This window comes from Glandiceps talaboti, chromosome 8 (assembly GCF_964340395.1).
Source record: "Glandiceps talaboti chromosome 8, keGlaTala1.1, whole genome shotgun sequence".
NCBI lineage: Eukaryota > Metazoa > Hemichordata > Enteropneusta > Spengelidae > Glandiceps > Glandiceps talaboti.
In genome coordinates, this window is record NC_135556.1 from 19958161 (window position 1) to 19980615 (window position 22455).

Consider the following 22455-nt stretch of genomic DNA (forward strand, 5'->3'; position numbering starts at 1 on the left):
TAGCTCGGTGAGTATCAATCTGCTAAGACAGTGCTCTATACCGCAGTGGCAGAGCGTAATAGTTTTGGTAGTACTGGAACTCTTTCTTGGGTGTAACTCGGAGTTTCACGCATATTGCGATCATCAGACACTGAGTTACACCCAAGAAAGAGTTCCAGTACTACCAAAACTATATATATATATATATATATATATATATATATATATATATATATATATATATATATATATATATATATATATATATATATATATATATATATATATATATATATATGGGTGTCTGATGATCGCAATATGCGTGAAACTCCGAGTTACACCCAAGAAAGAGTTCCAGTACTACCAAAACTATATATATATATATATATATATATATATATATATATATATATATATATATATATATATATATATATATATATATATATATATATATATAATTGACTGGGTGTTGATATAACCACATAAAAGTGCTCAATACGGTTAGTAGAGCGAATTATATACAGGTTTTGAAAATATGAACAAAATTACATGCTATTGAATATATATATATGTATATCATTCAGGTTGAACATTGCGCTTACACTTACTTCATCGGTATGTTGTAGGTAGGCATTGGATCACCCGTATCAGTACCCTAGGGATCTGTTTCTGTTCAGCGATGCGGATAAACCTTTTGTGGTTATTTATTCATAATGTTCTAAAACCAACGTTTTGTTTGTAATTTTGAATGTAGTTATATCATTTATGTTGTCCCCATACAGAGAGAGTTTGCAAAATAGACGATTCTTACAAATGATAACAATAGCACGTCCACGTAAATGTTACTTCGTGTACACATGAATGTATTAGTGAGAGTCTCGCTAATAGATCCATGGTCTTCAAGACCGTGTTCTTATTAGCCTTATCGGCATACTGCCATACATTATTGAGAAGTATGAACAAACATCAGATAGACATGCCAATGTGTTGAATGGTAAAATAAAATAAAATAAAATAAAGGCAGTGTTTCCAAAGACAACTGGACATGTGTGCAGAGACTTGAAAAGTGATGGCTAGTCATCTCGAACGTTTAGCATAGCTATGTGTCAAATATGTCTTTTCGCATATATAAAAAATCTTTATTATACTTTTTTACATAGGGACGAAGACATGTATAAAACGTATGGAACCAAGTAAAGTCACTATTGTTACTTTATACAGTTACTTTATTTCATCTCATTCTTTCCCGAAAATGAGTTGACGACCAAGCCGTTGATTTCTCAAACAACAAATTTCTTATCACACTTGATGGTTATAAAGGTGTACTACTAAAATATAATTCTTTGCTCCTGTCTTTACAAAACATGGTTGGAGTATGGGCTCAACTGAACAAGAATCGGAACATGCATGATTTTTAAACAACAACATGTGTATTGCCATACTTGAATGTTTCAATGTCAAACAAAAATTAATAAAGATTCGATATAAATGTTATTCCTTATATAATAACTTGTAAGATATTCTAAAACATACTAGAGACAGTAAACCTAATTCTGAGCGTAACCAATGAAATAGGTACATGTATCTAGACAGGAAAATTAGACCGAAACTGCTATATAGCACTAGTTGCCACAGCAACGAGTGAAATCAATGCCCCTGAGTGAAATACATCTTTGATAGAATACTGCTGTAAGGAGAACATTTCGTCATGTAATGCATGATAAAATCATTTTTTTTTTAAAACTGATTTTTGATAATTGGCCAGATTTGAAAAAAATCCAGGACATGTATAAGGCACTTCAATATCCACTACTATGCAACAGAAGCTGACTAGTTTTATGTAAAAAGCTGTTGAATATATCCATGGGGAGATTGTGTGGATGAGAAAGGCGTTCTTTTAAACTCAGCATTCAGCTGTCCATTTCGTGCACTAGCTGCAACTGAGCATATTTTTTGAAATGCTTTGTTAGAAACAGTAACTTACTCGTAATATTGTATATCATGAAAGGTATTGAATCACCTAGCTAGAGGTGAACCTATTTTCTGTAATTGTACACATAATAAATCTTATCATATACCTATAATCCCGTCGCCATGCATTGCTATGGATCAATCGCGAGCTCTACCCTGGCAGTAATCTTCCATATCACGACCAGCACACTTTGCCCAAATAGTGTCAGTTGTGGGAATTTTGGACTACATACTTTCCGTTGCTATGCGTGTTGCAAAACTTGTTGGCATCCTGTACGTGAACGCTATCATGGCGGAATCCGACGATATTCAGCAGTGGCTCCAGGAAATTCCTCCTCAAATCTTAAAGAATATTCTATTTGGCGATTGTGGCGAAGTTACCTAAATTATTGGTATTTAAGGAAGCTTTCGATTCGATCAACGATGTACAAATGGTAAAGCCGACGACAGAAGGTCCTTTCCGTACGAATGTGAGCAGCTGTAAGCTAACTCAGTACCTGTAGCAAATGTCTAAACGCCTATAGAACAAGACGAAGACCAAACGTACGCTTATTCCAAAACATATGTTGCGTAGTCAAATTATCATAAATGCCAAACCTTGTTAACAGTAATTTTGTGTTGCATGTTTTTTCCGTTTTTTTGTGCCTTTGTGTGTTTCGTGAGACTCGAATGGTGCGTGTACATGTAAGGAGCTCTAGATATTATATTGACCTACCAAAATCAATTCGCCAGGGAATACACGTGATGAAGCCTTGGCATATGTCGAGATTTAAACGATCAGCGATCTATTTTCGGTATAATGTCCCTTGCTGTCTCTAAAAATGTCCATATTATTGATTGCGAATGTATTTTAGAACTTCAAGAGGTATATGATAAAACCTTTACAGCCCGGATATGGGTTTTGCGGACCTCGGTCGTATGGCTTACGGGCCCTCCTTAAGTCTGGCCCTTCCCCGCACGACCTCGGTAAACAAAACCCATATCCGGGCAGTAAAGATTAATACCAAATTGATTTTTAGGTCCGTATAAAAAATCAGTGGCCTCAACGGCGACCACGATTTGAAACCTGCTATTACAATACTAATGGATAGGATCGACCAGTAATTAACATGTACAATGATGTCTGATTATAGGTATTTTAACACTTTGCAGTGAATAGATTGTGGTTGTCTGATCGAAAAACGATACTACAGTTACAAACTAGTGATAACATGTCGACAGATTCAAAACCAAGATTTTGCTTTCGCTCAAGATTAATAAACTTGTCACTTCACCACCTATGAATAAAATTGTTCACTTAACAAACAATGTCTTTTACAAGTAAATGACCAATTTAGAAAGGATATATCTTCGTTACTTGATGAAAAAATTATCCCAGTTGCAGTGCAGCTTTAAGTGCAAGTTGTTAATGTTGGCTTTAAAGTGGCACAAAAGTTGAGTTCATAACTTTTTTTACTCAAGTGAAAATACTTAAATAACACCTTATTTCAGTATAAGAATGTTAATGTTGATACATGTCTTCTGTAACATTACAACTGTCTTCTGGCATTGTTAGAACAGTTGATTACATAGTAGGAATTTTCTAAACATGTTTTTGATAAGTCTGATAAATTGCTTCATCTATGACATCCCAATACCAGGTTTGAGTTCAGTGAATTGCAATTGGGGTTAAGTATGCTTCAGTAAGTACAATACTTTGAATACCTTGTTCATATACAGCACAACCTATGCCTAAATCCGTATATACTCAGCTTGTGTCCCTTTAATGTTAGTTATATTTCATGCCCTAACATGTAATGTATTCGTTTGACGCTGTTTAACCTGTATGTATACTAAATCGCGTACTCGAGAAACCATACATGGTCACCATAGTTTTACACGCACAATAACAGATTGCAAAATATATCTAACCTGTGGTACATTTAGGGAATACTGTACAATAGTATTCATATTTCGCAATACTAAATTATTGAATCCCCGAACATGGTAATACAATGATGGTAATTTAAAGGTTATGGCAATATGAATGTATTATTTTCTGTATACGATGCAGCTTAGGTGGGGTAAAAAGCAATTGTGTGGAGAGCTAGAGAGCCGGGATTTTATTTCATTTTCTTTCATCTTTGTAATTGTGTTTATGGTTGAAAAATATGGCTTCCACACAAAACCAAACGAAATGTCGGTAAAAATACCCCTTCTGTGAGAGTTTGATGAAATATGTACTGATATCACTGGGGAAAGAAAACAGACATGCATGAAGGTCAAGTCGATAAATAAAGAATATCTTATCTTTTTGTTTTACATGTGAATGTTTAAAAAATGTTTAGGGTCGGCGGTTTAAACTAGGGTCAGTCAGGTTATCGGAAACACATTTTGTTGTATTTTGTAATGTTTGAATTTACAGATCGAACTAGGTATGCAATATTTGGACTGCAGATCGAAGTTATAGGTAACGGGAAAATGAGTATGCTTCAACACGAGGAACAAATGTACAAAGGGTGGACATTTAAATAGTGAAAAACATCGAGATTTCTTTTCACAAATTAGAATGGTAAAGTAAAAAATTACACTGCAGAAATTACGGAACCTAATATATTATCTTGGCAGTCACCAATAGTAAATTACTAGTGTTCAAATTGTGTTCGAGCTGTTAGAAAGAAGAAAAAAGGGAGTATCTCAGTTGTAAAAATGAACTAAATTATAAACTAATTTTCCTTTCTTAAAAAGAAAGATATTGCAGTATCTGTTCAAACTTCAACATTTTATAAATCGTACAATTGACCACAATGTGTGCTTGTGTATTCGAAAAAGCAGTTCGTCCTACAACATCACTTTGATTATAAATTTACCGGTGTCTTGGAGAAATGGTAGAAGGGTCTTACTCCATGTCATCAATTATAGAAAAGTACCCGAGAAAGTAATAAAAGAACAACAAGTAGTCCCCCAATAGATTTTCAAAAAACCCAACTTGTTCTTGTTCTTGGAGTTCTATTAGAGTATCATGTCTGTTGTCTGTGTCCAATGGACACATTTTGAATCAGTAACAAATGTCTTGAGAAGGTAAAATGCATCATTAGATACAATACGGACGTCACTAGAGGCCATTATCCTAGAAGAATGATATGTTTCTCTTTGGAGGTCGGGAACTACGGCAATTATTTCCAATTCAGGTCTAGCCGATAGTCGTCTCGAAGACAGTCCCATAAAAGCATCCATACATCTTATCCCGCAATTCCGCTGAGTCGTATAGTCATTTGAGATTTTGCGTTGGCAGCATTTAACAAAATTACTGCATGGTGACCAAAGGGTATCACTGGATACTCCTTAGCGAATTGCCAATCCCCCCTACCCCACACATGCGTAGAATAGTGGATGGAAATCATGCAGAGCTGGTTATTATGTACAACTCAATAATACATTTCAATGGTATTAGGAGCAATGGCATGATTCGGACTCGAAGTGATGAAAAATAAATAACACAATATTGTTCAAACATAACTATAAAAATTTCTAATAGTGACAGGAATTATGTCAATATTTCCAACTATAGCACGTAGTGGAACATAAGATGACCACGGATATCTAACGTGTTTTAACGTATCCAGACGTCCCGTATACACTGGAGGCGGTTTCAGAACTTCTTTCTTTTCGTCATGAATGGGGTACTGTTTTATCTCCACACTCCTCGGCTGTATATGGGCAGTTACGATTATCTGAGCAAAGAAATTAAATTGTACTTGCCCCTCACCTAGAGGATCTGAAAATTACAGTTAGAGTGCGGGGTAAAAACTGGTTTTCGAGGCTCCTCTTAATCATTCTCACCCCAGCCATGTTGTCAGGTTGATGACATAAAGGCTTCATGCGCCAAATGAGGTTTCTTTTGGTGTTCGAGCAAATAAGTTGCTTCGCGATCTCTCATTTTTACCTCCCGTAAGGGTACGGGAGGTATTAAAATACAAATGTCTGTATGTGTGTCTGTGTGTGTGTGTGTGTGTGTGTGTGTGTGTGTGTCTGTCTGTCTGTCTGTCTGTGTCTGTCTGTGTCATCATTTTCTAAAATTTGGCTGGCTCAATTGTAATGTAAATTTGGAATATATAATCTTTAGGGTAATAGCTAGACCTGATTAGGTTTTCAGCCAGATCGGTTAATGTTTAATTAGGGAAATTTGCATATTAATGAAATCAAATAATTAAGCAATATCTTAAGACTGCATACTTCAATTTCAATATAATTTAGTATATTCGTTATAACAACATACATTTGTCCTATAAAATTTGATGATGTACCTTACAGCGTTAATGAATAATTTGCATAATTAATTAATTTTGGTAATTAGGCTATATCTTAAGAATGCATACTTCATATTCAACATAATTTAGTACATACGTTAACCATAAGAAAACACATATGTCCTATAAAGTTAGTTGATGTACCTAACAGTGTTAATGAATAATTTACATAATTAATGGTTTTCGGTAATTAGGCTATATCATAAGAATACATACTTCAATTTCAATATAATTCAGTACACATGTTAACAATAACAATCGCAAATGTCCTGTAAAGCTTGTTGATGTACCTTTCAGTGTTAATGAATAATTTGCATAATTAATTATTCTTGGTAATTAGGCTACATCTGAAGACTGCATGCTTCAATTTCAATACAAATTAGTACATATGTTAACCATAACAAAGCGGATATGTCCTATAAAATTGTTGATATAGTTTACAGTTTTAATGAAAAATTTGCATAATTAATGATTTTAGGCAATTAGGCTATATCTTACGATTGCATACTTCAATTTCAATACAATTACGCGTGCATTACTTTAAAATATTGTCCCAGACAGTTGGTAAAGTAAACAGATACACTTTACCAACTGTCTGGGACAATATTTTAAAGTAATGCACGCGTAAACAACGTGTGTCTTCACATCCCTGAGGACTAGGTTGAAAGCTAGAATTTATCCAAGTATTTTGGTGCAGTACAAGCTTTCTGTCCTTTTGAAAAATATGCCTTCTTCGCACTAATGGTCGTCAGCGTGCATTTAGAACATGATTAGACAGGTTAAGAGTTGTTCACAATAGTTTTTACAATGCTTTCATGATGAGCAAAGTCTGTAAGTGCATCACGAGCTCTATCTTTGACTAACAAAATTATTCTGACATTTGAAGTTATACTTTTCTTGAAAGAGAGAAAATAGATGTATTAAATACGACATTTACAACAGTTCTTTCTTCAGACTCACATTAACGATGCAAAATATTTCAATGTGTAGAAAAGTACTGTAGTCTTGGATCACTTTATTGTACCCTTCTCATTCAGCACGTTTTAAATTTTGCTATATTGACGTACAAGAGCGCGCTGTACGGATGGCTATCCATTTACATTCTCATAAGATATTCATATATTGCATGTGTGGGCGAGTGTGTTTATTGATGGTATACAAAAGTTAAGAGGTGGGAAGATACAGATGTTGTCAAAAACAATTGAACAATAATTGCACTCTATCCAAAATATCCCTGTTTCAGTATAATGGCTGTGAAGTAATTGTGACGATGACAATATCAACGTAATTCGTAAAAGGCCGACGATATACCTAATGACATTTTAGATGTATGTGAGTGTACATTGGTTATATACTGTATGTAGCCCGGTAGCAGTATGATAGACACTAATTGTTAATTACAAGTTAAAGTGGCATGCTGGTTCAAGCACCCACAACTTCAGGTCTCAATAAAAAATGTCCTACTTCGATTAAATCGTGTGTTATACATAATGAGGAGCGTGTTATTTAGTGACGTCCACTTTTGTGAAATTAAGTACTATGCATGATCAGTGGGTGGCTGCTGCACTTCTATTTATCGAGAATTTCACATAATCACTTCTTACATGTTACTATCGCAAAATAGGGTTCATTATAGATCCTGAGTCGTGTGTCTGTGTCAGTTCAACACATTCACTGATTTCCCTTATCTCGCCTAGGCTCAAGATATCGAAAAATAGAACGTACCGCGTTCGAAATATGTCGCTATATCTCGACATAGTTTTCAGTTTAATTCTAGTTTTCGTGTGAAAAAAAAATCTCACTTGTCCATGCTTTTATAAAATTCATGAGATTTCCTTGCATTATACCAGAACAAAGTATGACAAAAATAGCTGCGATATCTACTTGATTGGTATAGTGAAGATGACCATTCTTGCTTTCAAGAAACAATTTCAAACAATAAATCGGCATTTCCAACTTGTTGTTCCATCCAAACTACATACACCGATGCCATACCTAAGTAACAATTCGCGTATTTTCGTTGCCCATATAATCTTCCCAGATGAGTCTAAAACTCTTAAGTACCTCATAACAAGCCCTTGGATAACGAGTAGTGTTCATTTCTATAAGCTTCAACCAATATGAAATACAACGTATCATGTATGTACAAGAAATTGGAAATCTTCCACATTCTCCCAAAGTACCTCAAAATTTACACTTGAATTGACGCTCAAAAGAAAAAGACAGAATTTATAATGAATAGCCTCTATAATATGAGAATTCGTAACCCCAGATCTCAACTCCATAACAAATTACCGGAACTCCCGATCTATCAAAAGCTGCATGGAAAGCTTCCTGTAGGGGCTCCCAATTTCTTAATAACTCTTTGTATTGGTAACGGCTTTGTTTCCCTTAGTCGCTACATTTTCATTGGCTGTACATCATGATAAACGTGATGAATTGAGGATACCAAGATAATTTTAATGTTTTACTACGCTGACTGGAGATTTCTTGTAGAACCATTTAAGGTAACCCTTTAGTATACCCCATTTCTAATAACGACAATTTTTTAATCGTCTACGTTAACCGACATGTACTTAGGTCTAACAAAAAAATGTGGTTCAGATTACGCTCAATTTTAGAATAGGTGGCGAGGTAGATTTTTAATTTATATATATATATATATATATATATATATATATATATATATATATATATATATATATATATATATATAACTCGGTGAGTATCAATCTGCTAAGACAGTGCTCTATACCGCAGTGGCAGAGCGTAATAGGTTTGTTATATATATATATATATATATATATATATATATATATATATATATATATATATATATATATATATATATCGTATGTGAGTGTCTAGTTCGGGTAGTTATGTTTTCCGTTGTCTTCCATATGGTCTCTGTGTTATTGGTTTCTTCTCATCAGATGTACAGCCATTACAGATTGGATGACCAGTTTTATATTGTCTTTTTAAGTTGATGTCTGTTTTCCGCATCTACTATTTCTTGCGAGACTTCATTATTTTCGCAATTTTATTATTTTTTTCTACCTACCCCACCTATTCTAAAATTGAATGTAATCAGAACCACACCATATATTTTACGCCTAAGGTTGGTTTGTGACTGCAGTACTCGCTGTATCTTTTTGTCGCACAATATTATTCCGACATTTGAAGCATTGAGACGCCAGTTGTAGTTTCCTTGAAAGAGTGGGGAAATAGCATCAATCCTTCGTTCACTCCCTTTTACAATGCAAAACATTTCAATGTGTACACACATTTTTTTGTATTTTTGGATCACTTTAATTTTTCCTTCTCATTTAATATGTTTTGCCTTTTACTACTTGTTGGTTTATTTCGCATTGATTGATCTATTATCTTGACACCTATAATAATGGTACTAACAACTGATAATGTATGTGCCGAGAATGTTCGTAAAGCACAACTCATAATCTATACATTCCTAAAATCACGAACAAATTCAGAACAGAGTCTACCAAGTAGTTATCAAATTCAATTTTTTTTCGTTGATAATCACATGTTTATACCTACTTTGCATATCACAGATGGAATCATGATGTCATGAACAACTCTCGATCTACTACACATCCCCAGAAACATCCTCATCCAAATCTGCCTGGCACTTTTTAGGCTTAGCGGAATTACTAACAATCGCATTTCTGTTACATGAATTATACATCCGTGGTGCGATATGTTTTCTTTGAACAAATTTCCAACTAGAAACCAACAAAATACCCAAACGATTGGTCTGGTGTGTTTTTAACTTTATTGCGAGTCGTTTATTTCAGCTATGCTAAAATGTAGACGGTCTCAACAAAACTCATCTTTAAAATTTTCGCTCTGTTAATCTGTAAATCTTGATAAGTGTTGCACTGTGTTGTGAGCGATACAGTTGTGTGCAGTACTTTTAAGCTTCCAACTTAAAAATTGGCTTCTTTCAAATCGATAAGCAGAGTGAAAGTTTACCATTAGTACTGCCAAACACGAAGTCATCATTACGGATTTAATTTCAGCCACAGGGCCTGCAGTTAGCCAAACTTTAATTAAAATCATGTTGTAATAACGATATGACCGTGACGTTATGTTTTCAGTGTCTATAAGCTTCAAATATAGACAGTGTTACGGTTTCTTCTTGTAATGGTAACCCAACACCTGCATATTGATGTACTTTACTTTTTTCATATTTTGTCAAACTTGAACCATCGTTGGAAAAGTACAATTTTCACTTCACTGTATTTATAGAGAATATATACATCTTTATTTTGTTGGCGTTTCAATTTAGTTTAATTTTTTGGCAGTGTTGTTTAAATGTCATGTTTGGTTGTATTCTGTGTCTGCTTTTTTCAACGACCTTAAAGTTTACCAATAAATCTAATCTTTTAACTGTAAACGTTTGTTGACCTTGGTATGCTTTACCCGAGAAATAATTAACACAAATATAGCGTATAGAGTTTTCTTGATGAGCAGGTAAACCTATAGTCTCTATGCTTTTGACGTGTATTGACGCTATCCACTATGGAACTCGATCACACTCTTTCAATGAACACATGACGTCTAGTTTACAATTACATGTTCGCGGCATGTATGTGTCTATATATGTATCCTTTAAATAGCAGTATATGTTTCAAATAACTTCTTTAACCCAACCTTAGCTGTTTAAACACCCTTGCAGTAATATTGGACAACTTGATCTCATATAATGAGAAAACGATAATGGGGAATTGAATTGCCCCGTAAGAAAATATAGAACTCCAGAAATCTTCTATAATTTCATAGGGAGAGGTCAGTAAAAACGAAACACGTGCGAGATAAAATACATTGTAAAGGTCACAGTATTAAAGATTCCTTCTTGAAAGATATCTTAGCTCCGGCATAAGCTCTTGGATAGCAGACTGATATCTTGTGACTCTTCCTTCACAAATTAACAACAACACCAAAATGTCTACATAAGTGCGTCGATAGGATGATCGACCGTGATAACACTACACAATAATCTTATAATCCGTTAGCTATGTAATGAATGTCTTGGGAGCCATCACTAGTGGATGATCACTCACACACACATTGTATTAGCTTTGGAGCACAAAGGGTTAATAACAAAATATACGTGTTATGTATCACTGTGTAGTAAGAAATATTTCATCACTAATAGTGGGTCATGATCTTGCGCGATCCTTATTTCTAAGCTGTCTTCTGAGAGATTACAAAAACCTCCGCTTTGGGTTGTTTTCATGATAAACAAGGTTTCGTAATAGCATCAGGACGATATGAATATAATGGCATGACAGCACCAAATGTAAAATGCTCAACCTTCATACAAAGAGTGGGATTATTCGCTATAATTGGATACTGTATTCACAATATGGCTGTCAATATACTTCAATCTTGCCAAAAGGTCCATATGGTTTTTCACTACTATTAATCCAACTCAGTATATTCTGGTGTCATTAGTATTCCTGATGACGCAAGCACAGTTATAGTAAGTACAAGTTTCAGATAGGTTGGACGTGTAGGAAACAGTGATATTGATGCAGTAATGTCTCGTAGTTTTTTATTCAAGAATGAATGATTCTGCACGTGAAAGTCGGTAGAGTATTGTAATGAACTATGGTTCCCGTATGGACAAAGAGCAAACATTTATATTACTTCATACACTCACTCAAAACCCCGAGCTACAGTAAATGAGTATGATTTCACACGCAAACAGATGCATACACACATTACACTACAAACAGACAGACTGACATGACGAAAACACAACCTTCCCTAACGGAAGGGTAAAAGCAAAATACTCTAGGACTTGCCATTTTGACATGGTATATGCCTCCCAAAAGTAAAGGAATTACAAAGACAAGTGGCTGGCGCAAGGAAGGTTGAATATGGTCTTCTCTCTATATATGAAGTGAACCATATTCCGTCATGTGGTTCGAATAGCTAGAGAGGTTGATTCAAACCTTTGTTGTAACATTTTGTCTCTGGACTGTTCGTTTTCTTTATGGAAAAAGAAACTTTGCCAATTATCTCGTGGAAAATTGGTAAACGAGAAAAAAATTCTTGTGAGCCATACAAAGGACTTGTTAGATGTATACAATATTTGACGTATCATGATTTAGTTGGTAAAATTGACACCGCGGAGAAGGGATAAGCTTCTAAAGTAGTTTCCTCGCAGACTGATAATAGAAGAAACGGGGTGTCAGCTTACATTTCATAAGCAATCATATTACATGTAATTGTTGAAGCAACATATCACTTCAACTTTTGTCAACGCTATGATGAACCATTTCACACTAAGTCTGTTGTGCTTTGCCCCTATACCCATCCAATCTTCTACGTTGACCAAATGTCCTATACCACTAGGTAGTAGTAGTAGTAGTAGAGGTAGAAGTAGTGGTAGTAGTAAACACCCTTTGATTGCTATTTTGTTGCTGTACGTGGACATCCCTTGACTAAGAACACACGCACATCATGCTTGCGCTTCTTCAAATGTCATGAAAAGATTTTCTCCAAACCCCCTTTTCAATCGTTTGGCGTGACTACAAAGCCTTAGCTACCTCACTTGCATTAAACCTGGTTTACCAAACGGTCAGAGGAACAAAGTACAAAACACATCATTCTGTATAATCCAAACTACTGTCTCGGATTTCGTTTTTGTCTTCCTACAATAAATCATCTGTTGATAAATGCTATAAATAATGGCAATTGAAGCTCTGTAGCTATTTACATGTAATTACAACTCTTCCCTGCTGTCAAAACGATAATCAAATGCCTAACATGCCAAGTAGAACTGCTCACCCTGGTAAACACTTTTCAGGGATAAATAAAGATGTTCCACGTTAGTTTTAGTTGTATTCGTTACCATACGTACTTATATAATTTCAACCGTTAATTACACATAAGCGAAACTATGACCATAACATTATTTATGCTGCAAATTCGTGAGTCGTGTAAAGACCTGAAGGACTTGACGAGAACTTGTTTCAAAATTACAACGGCAATAATAATGGATATGATATACATAATTATTTATTGCGATTTGTGCACGTTATATTCAAGGCGTACTTAGAGATGGTACATGTCCATGTATAAGTTAGATCACATATGCAGATCACATATGTGCTTTATGAATGACCAATGCTAAGAAATTGTAGACATAATGTAGAAATTAGCAGTGCCAAGACATAGATGCCATGGTATAGGAGCCAAAGCAAAGTAGATATAATGTAGGAGTGGGCAATGCTAAGACACTATAGATATTTAAAAAAATGGAAATGGCCAATGCAGAGATACAGTAACTGTAGATATCATAATGTAGAAAACTGGCCAATGCTACGACATTGTAGATATCATACACTGGGAATGGACAATGCTATGACATGATTGTACATATTATGATTAAGTGATGGCAAATTCTACGAAATTGTAAATATCATAATGCAAAGCTAAGGTATTGTAGATATCATAATGTAGAAATGGGCTAAGCTAAGGTATTGTAGATATCGTAATGTAGAAATGAGCTAAGCTAAGGCATTGTCGATATCAAATTAAGGGATGGCCAATGCTAGAAAATTGTAGATATATCATTATGTAAGAGCGGGAAACGCTATGACTTTGTAGATACCATGCACGCAACACATACAAGTGTTTCTATTTTTCAGCTTACCTGATGTACCATCATTTGTTGAACACCTTCTGTTGCGTTGATAAACATTTCTTTGGAGTTTCAATTTGGAGTAACTAAATAATCTAGATATTTTAAGTTGTCCAGATTTTTATTTCCTTGAAGTTGTTTATTTTCCATGATTGCAACAGTATATAATATACAATTACCATCAATACTAACACTATGTTGTGGGGGACGGGGGGAGGTAGGTTCGAATGCCTCAATATGGTGAATACCAGGTGACCATAATGAAAAATAAAATTGGGGTATACATACCGTTCTATTGCAATGACCAACAATGTATTGACGGAGACGTTGAGGGAGACGATCTTCACTGTACCAACAATAATACACATGAACTCGCCAAAAATCCACGTCTGAGCAAGATAAAAGTATAGACTTAACGGGGCGCACAGCACAGCGACCAGAGCATCGGAAAGGGCCAGGCTTGCTATGAAGAGATTGGTCACAGTTCGTAGCCGCTTCAGACGAAATATAGTGAACGCCAGTAGCGTATTACCAAAGCCACATACCATGATGACCAACAGTAATATAACGACTAACAATATTTTGACAACAGGATGCATCTCTGGTAGGTAGTTCTCGTCATCAAGATCAACGCCTTTACCGTAAAGTTCAAACAATTTCATTAAATCAGCCGAGTAATTCCTAATTCTCATCAGTCCGTTTGGATCTGCATCTGGGGTGTCATTCGCCAGCAAAACTGCTTCAGAGGCATGTTGAATTCTAACTTCTGTTTCATTCATGTTTGAACGTTGGTCTTGACAAAACGTGTATACCGAGTTTCCTTCGGTGAATACGTTGGAAATTATGCGACTAGACACTGACGTCCTTTTCAACTCCTAGTGCGTGATGTCTGAATCATGAATGTGTGTGTGGCAAGCCTCCGTAGATTTTCACCTATTCCCCGGAGCGTTCACCGTGTAAGGTGATGCTGCTTCGTGTAAGTTAATTATGGAAGTATGAGTCGAACTAGCTGACCAGCTTTTTAAAAGTTAAATCTTAAACTGCAATCTCATTTCCAAATGTCTTGACTGTTGTAAGTGGTTGGACCATCCGTCTGTATGTCTGTCTGTCAACTGTTAGTAAGATGCGTATTGTTCAAGCAATGATCGTCCATAGCCTAATACACAATGTGGGTGGTTCTATTACAGTAATAAATTATCGTCTCTGACAACGTTTGATAAGCTTCTTCCCAAGTTTCTCTACAGGCTTGGGTCCAAGGTATTTACATATAACCACTTTATTAAACAGCCATTAACAAACTACAAGGCATTTTTTTTCAATTTTTGTAAAACAATTCGTAAAATAATCTCCGAGTCGGTCTAAGTTATATTCCTACAAACATAATGACTATCGGCCACCATACGGATTTGCAACAGTTGTCATATTTTTCGTGATTTTGTTTGCTTTCGTTGTCTGTATTGTCTGACCAGCAGTATATATGCAAATTTTAAACATGATAATAACGTCTTTGTGCTAAAATCAAATCTGATTTCGCTCAATATCTCTCGTTTACAAGACTTGTTTAGTTGATGACAGTACATCACATATATCACGGAGAACAATCATGATGGACTCATAATTTCTCTCTCTTGATTTGGGAGGCGTAACCTCAGAAACGTGCATTGCACTATACATCGCGTGTGTATATATAACAGTCACCTTACATACTAGTAAATATCATGCACCTACCAAATGATTTTTCTAAACATTTTAATTGATGATTTAATTTATCGATTTGTTTTGTGTCCAGCATACATGTGTGTGACTGTAGTGTTACAAATATATCTTTGAGTCATCGGATGCTTCAATCATCGTTAATCCAACTGTCTAAATGTGAGTTTAGTCAATCAAGCATGAATGCTGTCCGGATGTCGTTTTCTGCTTTCGGAGAGGAAAGAATTGACATTAACAGTTGGCAATTGCTAGTAAGGAAACTTCATTTGGATGTCCACACTCTTATCGTAAATGTGACAAAGTGAAATGTGTATTTTAGTTAGCGATGTAGAAACACTGATTTGGGTAATTATAGGGTATATATGACGGAAAGAATCGTAATCAGTATTCCTACTTTGTTTCAGAGTGAAACATTCTCGAGCTATCTCCGGTTCACGGAGCAATCTCCGTGAGCGATCTTGGACTCAGGTATACCTAATATGCAGGAGAAACAGAAACACCCCATTTTAAGGACACGGCTGCGTCTGGATATAAATAAACAGAGATCGTCAACGAATGTATGTTGAAGCGCAATTTGTAAATGTATGTATGTACGCGCACGTGCTTGTCATACTTCATGAGTCACTGGGTTGTATGATACGTATGAGTTTGTACCCGATGTCCCAACAGACTACGTTATACCCTGCCCACTATAGATATTCTTCAGTCTAGGCTTAATCTAGTCATAACACAGGCATTTACGGATCTAAGGTTTATCATTGCTGTTGTAGACATTCTGTGGTCGAGTCCAGAGCACTACCGATATGCTGTGCTTTAGAATTACAGGTCATTCACCATGAGCATGAAGTTATGATTAGACGAGATATCAAGTTCAGTGTGACTTATCGCAAGGTTTTGTGTTAAGATAAACATTGCTGACATAGCGTATGCTCTGTATTAGGTCAATGATGTAACCACAGACCAGGACCACCGCAGCCTACACACTACTGCTACAACGAAAATCACGAACCAGAACGTCTTCTGGCTGGACAACAATCTTAACACCATTGCTACATTTTATCATGTGTAGAGACAAATATTGACATACATTGCTAAATCTAATTTAATTAACACTTCGAAATGTTATAGACAGACAGGCATGACAAGAATTGCTGTAAAATTAGTCAATTCACTGTAACAAAATATCTTAATGAACCCACCAATGTTAGGTTTACCTCCACCTGTTGTCTTAAACTTGTACATTTAACTGATAATGGTAGCTCACTGTCGGCGCAAAGAAAATATTAATGTAGCAGTGCTGGTTAAGATATATGTGGCCCCAGACGACCAAAGAAGCAATGTTGGTAAGATTTTTTTCACGCCAGACGATAAATTGTAACAATGTTAGTAAGCTTTTGTCCAACCAGGCAAATGTTCTTTTAGGTTTCAATATTTTTGTTATATAACAACCAACACATGGTAGACTTGGTAGATTTGATAAGTTTCAACATTCAAATATCAAACTTTGGAGTGACTACACAAACCATACAATTATTAGAAACATTTTCACAGAGATGTTAATCTCTGCTTAGTATCGTTATTGTGTTTACCCTCACATGAAAGCTTGCTGATATCGTATCTGATCGAAAGTACACACTCAGAATGTAACTGCTGTATACGTGCATTACTATAGCCTGACTGAATCTCTGACTCCGAATAGAAGTCAAAATTAGACATAAATATGGCTGCCGACAACTGTGGGAATCTGAAGAGTGTCGATTTCCTTGAAAACAAGACTGTGAACTTTGAACTTTCTTTTATTATTTAAAGTAACAAGCTTTCACGTGGCAAATTGTAAGAACTTTGATTTTCTTGGAAATTTGTCCCTGAGGGGCATCCTATATAATGGCGGTACTCTTCAAAGGTCCATAAATTGACAATATTGAAACAACGCTACGTGCAACCGGTTAAGTACGTCAAATTAGACATCGTCAAAGTAAACGATAAATCGCCAAAGTTCATATCATCTTGTAAACAGGGTCATGGAGAATTTGAACAATATTCAGAAATGACATCTGTATAATTAAGTGTCACAACTAGGGATATTCATTTCTGTTCAATTGTGTCCTATTTTAACGACATACAATTCCAAACATGGCTCACACACTGTGTAAAACGATTCTATTATAATTTAGGTCACATGATCTCATTTTGAAGAAAGTTAATAATCTTCCATTTTCTGATTGATTGTATCAAAGGGTAAGGACGATTATGAATCTATATCTGCATGGATTATTTGTTGGCTTTCCGGTTCAGAACAAATTGAATTTTTAATCCCTCGTGTTTTGAGATCCCAAAATATGTTGCATTGATAACTTAAAATGAAAAGTGCCGACAAATACTCCGTATACTATGCTGATAATGTACGTGAACAAACATTTCAGTGCAGAGATAGAACCTTACTCCTCAACGTCTAGTGGGAATACTATGCTGACAATGTACGTGAACAAATGTTTCACTACTGAGATTGAAACCGTAGTCATCAACGTCTATAGAGAAACAAACATTTCTTCAATGATTCAAAGCGGAACCTCGAAGTAAACTCCGCGATTCTGAGCATAACCACTAAACAATTGTAAACTGTCTTTTTTTTAATTAACAAGGGGATTTAAATGTACAAAACTAGGAATTATTTACGTTAGAATTCTACCTCATTTATAAGACAGTGTGTAAGTCGAGATGGATATGTCGAGTACAGGCATTGTGATTTTATTCGTTGACACATTCATTCTTCAACTAACAAGTAGCGCATCAGTCATATGTACCCAAAGAAGTCCAAGGACTGTTTATCATTACAACCATGTAAACAGTGCTGAAGAGAAAATGGTATGGATTTATTCTTTGTAGACCTTTTTCCTTGAATTCTGTCGGATATAAACAGGATGAAAAGATCACGACTGAGATTAGTGGAAACAGGAACGCTTTCAAAAATGATAGAGAGGAACATTCCAAAGCAACCTTTTCCTTTGGGCAGTTATGATCAAAGACGTGATTATTAAACTGGAAGACTGGAATAAACAAAATAAACACTGCCCAAGATTTGAGCAATTTCACTTTCCACAAATAACGCTATTCGCAAGAGGAATTTATTCGTTCATATAAATTGATGCCGTCAATTGCATTCCGAGAAGTAATGACTTTAAATGACACCAAGATGAAGACTGTAAGACGCTTTATATTTAGATGGAGAAATAAATTGCTGTCACGCTCCATATCGAAAAATGCAACATTAACTTTTAATAAATTGGGGGGGGGGGGGTAACCGACAAAAGTGATACTTTTACTTGAAAGGTGAAACCATAACATCTGTTTCAATGTCTGTATCAACAATATCTTGCAAACGAATCGTGGGATATTATATCAAAACCAACAATACAGAAACAAAATCGTGAGCCTCCAAGACTTTAGAATTAATAAGTTAGATCCCAGTTCATTCACTAAAAAAACAATAACGCTAGTTCTAGTTATGTCAGATTACAACTGAAATATGTTTCAGGGATTTGGATTGAGTTGACGGAAAAGGCTTATCAACAACCCCGAGAAAATTGCACTCCATTTCACCTGTTGAAAGTGTATCAGAGAACACAGTGTAACAATCATGACCGTCCAAGAAGAAATTGTACTGCCAACGATAGCAGAGAGACGCAAGAAATCTCGTCTGAGCATGATATATAATATGGACAAATGGTGATGTTGCCAAACCCATTATTAAAATAACCAAAATTGAACACCAACAAAAATGCACCAAACCCGACTGTTCACGTTCGGCAACTGGTGAAGATTCACTCCATTGATTTTTCCACTCAAATATTGCCGAGAGGATATCGGGCATGTGCACCTGCATAACGTTGTATATGTTCAACCTTCACATTATAATGTAGCAGATATATGTACAATATAATATAATACTAGTATAATGAAATGGAAGCGGTGGGTTAGAACAGGACAGAACAAAGGAGAAAGGAAGAGAAGAAAACCAAATCAAATTAACTGAAAAGCAAATCAGAGGAGAACTGAACACAAAATGAAAATATGACAATAAACGACTGAACAGAATAGTGTTTATTTCACGAGTAGTAAAATTTGTACGGCTATTGCATGTTAGACTGACCAAAAGCCTTTCATGGTGGTTATGTTATGGACCGAACAGAACGAGGGGGGGGGGGGGGAATGAAAATTCCTTTATCCACATTTGCAACATTTTTTGTGACTTTACCGCAATGATATGTAGTTCTTTAACTTATAAATTTAATTATAAGGAATGTGACAGCCATGAGAATGTATGTTTCTATCTTGCAAGTTCGATATCTTCAAGTAAAGCCCAATGTGAGATTTTTCCTTGCAAAGCCCAATCTCACGATTCTACTACTAGTAAATAAATAAATTACCTCGTCATATAAATGGACCCTGAAGTCAATTGTCACTGTTACTTTAATGTCGTGTAATGTACAATTGTACATCTTCAGAATGCAGGAGGATTACCGTATAATTGCCCGTATAAAATCACTAGCCTTTGGTCTTTAAGCTTGTTCTCCTCAGCCCCTCCCATACATTTTGCTCGTTCACGCCTCATTCTATACAGTACTGTAGTTGGGAAGTTCTGCTCCAACCTTCTGATCTCCAGAGAAGTTATAGAACGATCGTCTGCGATTTGTTAATGGGTAAACTACTTCAAAGAAAACACCGCCACCAAGTCATGCATGTGACCAATCGATGAGATTTGACACTATCGAATCATATAGTACCTCAAGCTCAAATAGTACATCCGTTTTCTAATTATGTTACATGATAACCCCATTCATGCAGCCTTTTTCAATAATCCCTTATAAGAAGATGGGTTCTATGACAACGACAATCAGGGACACAGCTGTTCTTGCAGGTTTTTGTTTTCACATGAAACGTTCTCTACCAGACATTGTATAAAACTAAATGCATATATATGTAGAGACGAAAAACCCGACTTGAATTTCTTCTACCCTCAACATATACTCCGCTCTGCGTGCAGACGTATCGAGCACTGTACTACGGACAAATCTTACCACTGACTTCCTATATATATATGTATATATATATATATATATATATATATATATATATATATATATATATATATATATATATATATATATATATATATATATATATATATAACTTGGTGAGTATCAATCTGCTAAGACAGTGCTCTATACCGCAGTGGCAGAGCGTAATATATATATATATATATATATATATATATATATATATATATATACAGGTTTTGAAAATTTGAACCAAATTATATGCTATAGACCCTACAGAACTGTTTCGTGAGGTGCGTAATCCTCACTCATCAGGGGTAGAATGGAATATAGTATCTGCGTTTCCTTACCGTTAAATTCTATTATTCTAATGTTCCTAACAGGGAATATCTACCTAGTAACATAGCGTATTAGCATAGTTAATTGTTCTGCAATAATGATTTATGTCTATGCCTACACGACGACACAAGTTCATTCCGTTTATTTAGAGTGCAACGATGAGGTTGACAAATTATAATATACTTTTCAGTTATGCAGAGATTACATCTCTGACTGGAGCTGTTGTACGGTCGCGCGCGTGCGATAATTTTCCATGTAATGTCGTAATCAATTTCTTTATCCTTAAGAAACCATACATACTTACTTAGTTCTGTTGAGTTTCTTGACAAATTGTTGCGGAATGAAGCTGTGTGGTTCCTGTACCGTGTCTTGAACTCGTTTTCAGTAAGTCCGACATACGTTTCGCGGATATTGGTGTCTTTACGCTGAACTGTTGCCTGGTATACCACGCTCTTTTGTAAACATTTCCCGTCCAGGGGACATGTGTCCTTCACGCGACAGTTACATAACTTAGTATTCTCGTTTTTACAGCCGTTCTGGGTAGACAGTTGTGTTTTATTGTGGTTGTCGATGAGACGTTTAGTATTAGTTACACAACTGTAACTAATTTTAATTGTGTTTCGATTGAAGATTTTCCTGAGGTTGTTCCCTTGTGGAAAGCACTTTTTTTTTTTTTGTAAATGTTTACAAAAGACACGGTACAGGAACCACACAGCTTCATTCCGCACTTGTTCACTTGTGGAAAGTGCTTTCCACAAGGGAACAACCTCAGGAAAATCTTCAATCGAAACACAATTAAAATTAGTTACAGTTGTGTAACTAATACTAAACGTCTCATCGACAACCACAATAAAACACAACTGTCTACCCAGAACGGCTGTAAAAACGAGAATACTAAGTTATGTAACTGTCGCGTGAAGGACACATGTCCCCTGGACGGGAAATGTTTACAAAAGAGCGTGGTATACCAGGCAACAGTTCAGCGTAAAGACACCAATATCCGCGAAACGTATGTCGGACTTACTGAAAACGAGTTCAAGACACGGTACAGGAACCACACAGCTTCATTCCGCAACAATTTGTCAAGAAACTCAACAGAACTAAGTAAGTATGTATGGTTTCTTAAGGATAAAGAAATTGATTACGACATTACATGGAAAATTATCGCACGCGCGCGACCGTACAACAGCTCCAGTCAGAGATGTAATCTCTGCATAACTGAAAAGTATATTATAATTTGTCAACCTCATCGTTGCACTCTAAATAAACGGAATGAACTTGTGTCGTCGTGTAGGCATAGACATAAATCATTATTGCAGAACAATTAACTATGCTAATACGCTATGTTACTAGGTAGATATTCCCTGTTAGGAACATTAGAATAATAGAATTTAACGGTAAGGAAACGCAGATACTATATTCCATTCTA

At 35.6% G+C, this 22455-nt stretch overlaps 1 protein-coding gene across 1 annotated transcript in view; it reads right to left on the minus strand.

Moving 5' to 3' along the window:
- Positions 1 to 14696, minus strand: part of LOC144439317 (prokineticin receptor 2-like) — a 40349-nt gene extending 25653 nt beyond the window's left edge. The window contains exon 1 of the mRNA XM_078128597.1: positions 14206 to 14696. Within this exon, the coding sequence (XP_077984723.1) occupies positions 14206 to 14696 (491 nt within the window). The remainder of the gene's footprint in view (positions 1 to 14205) is intronic.
- Between the last annotated feature and the right edge of the window lie 7759 nt (positions 14697 to 22455).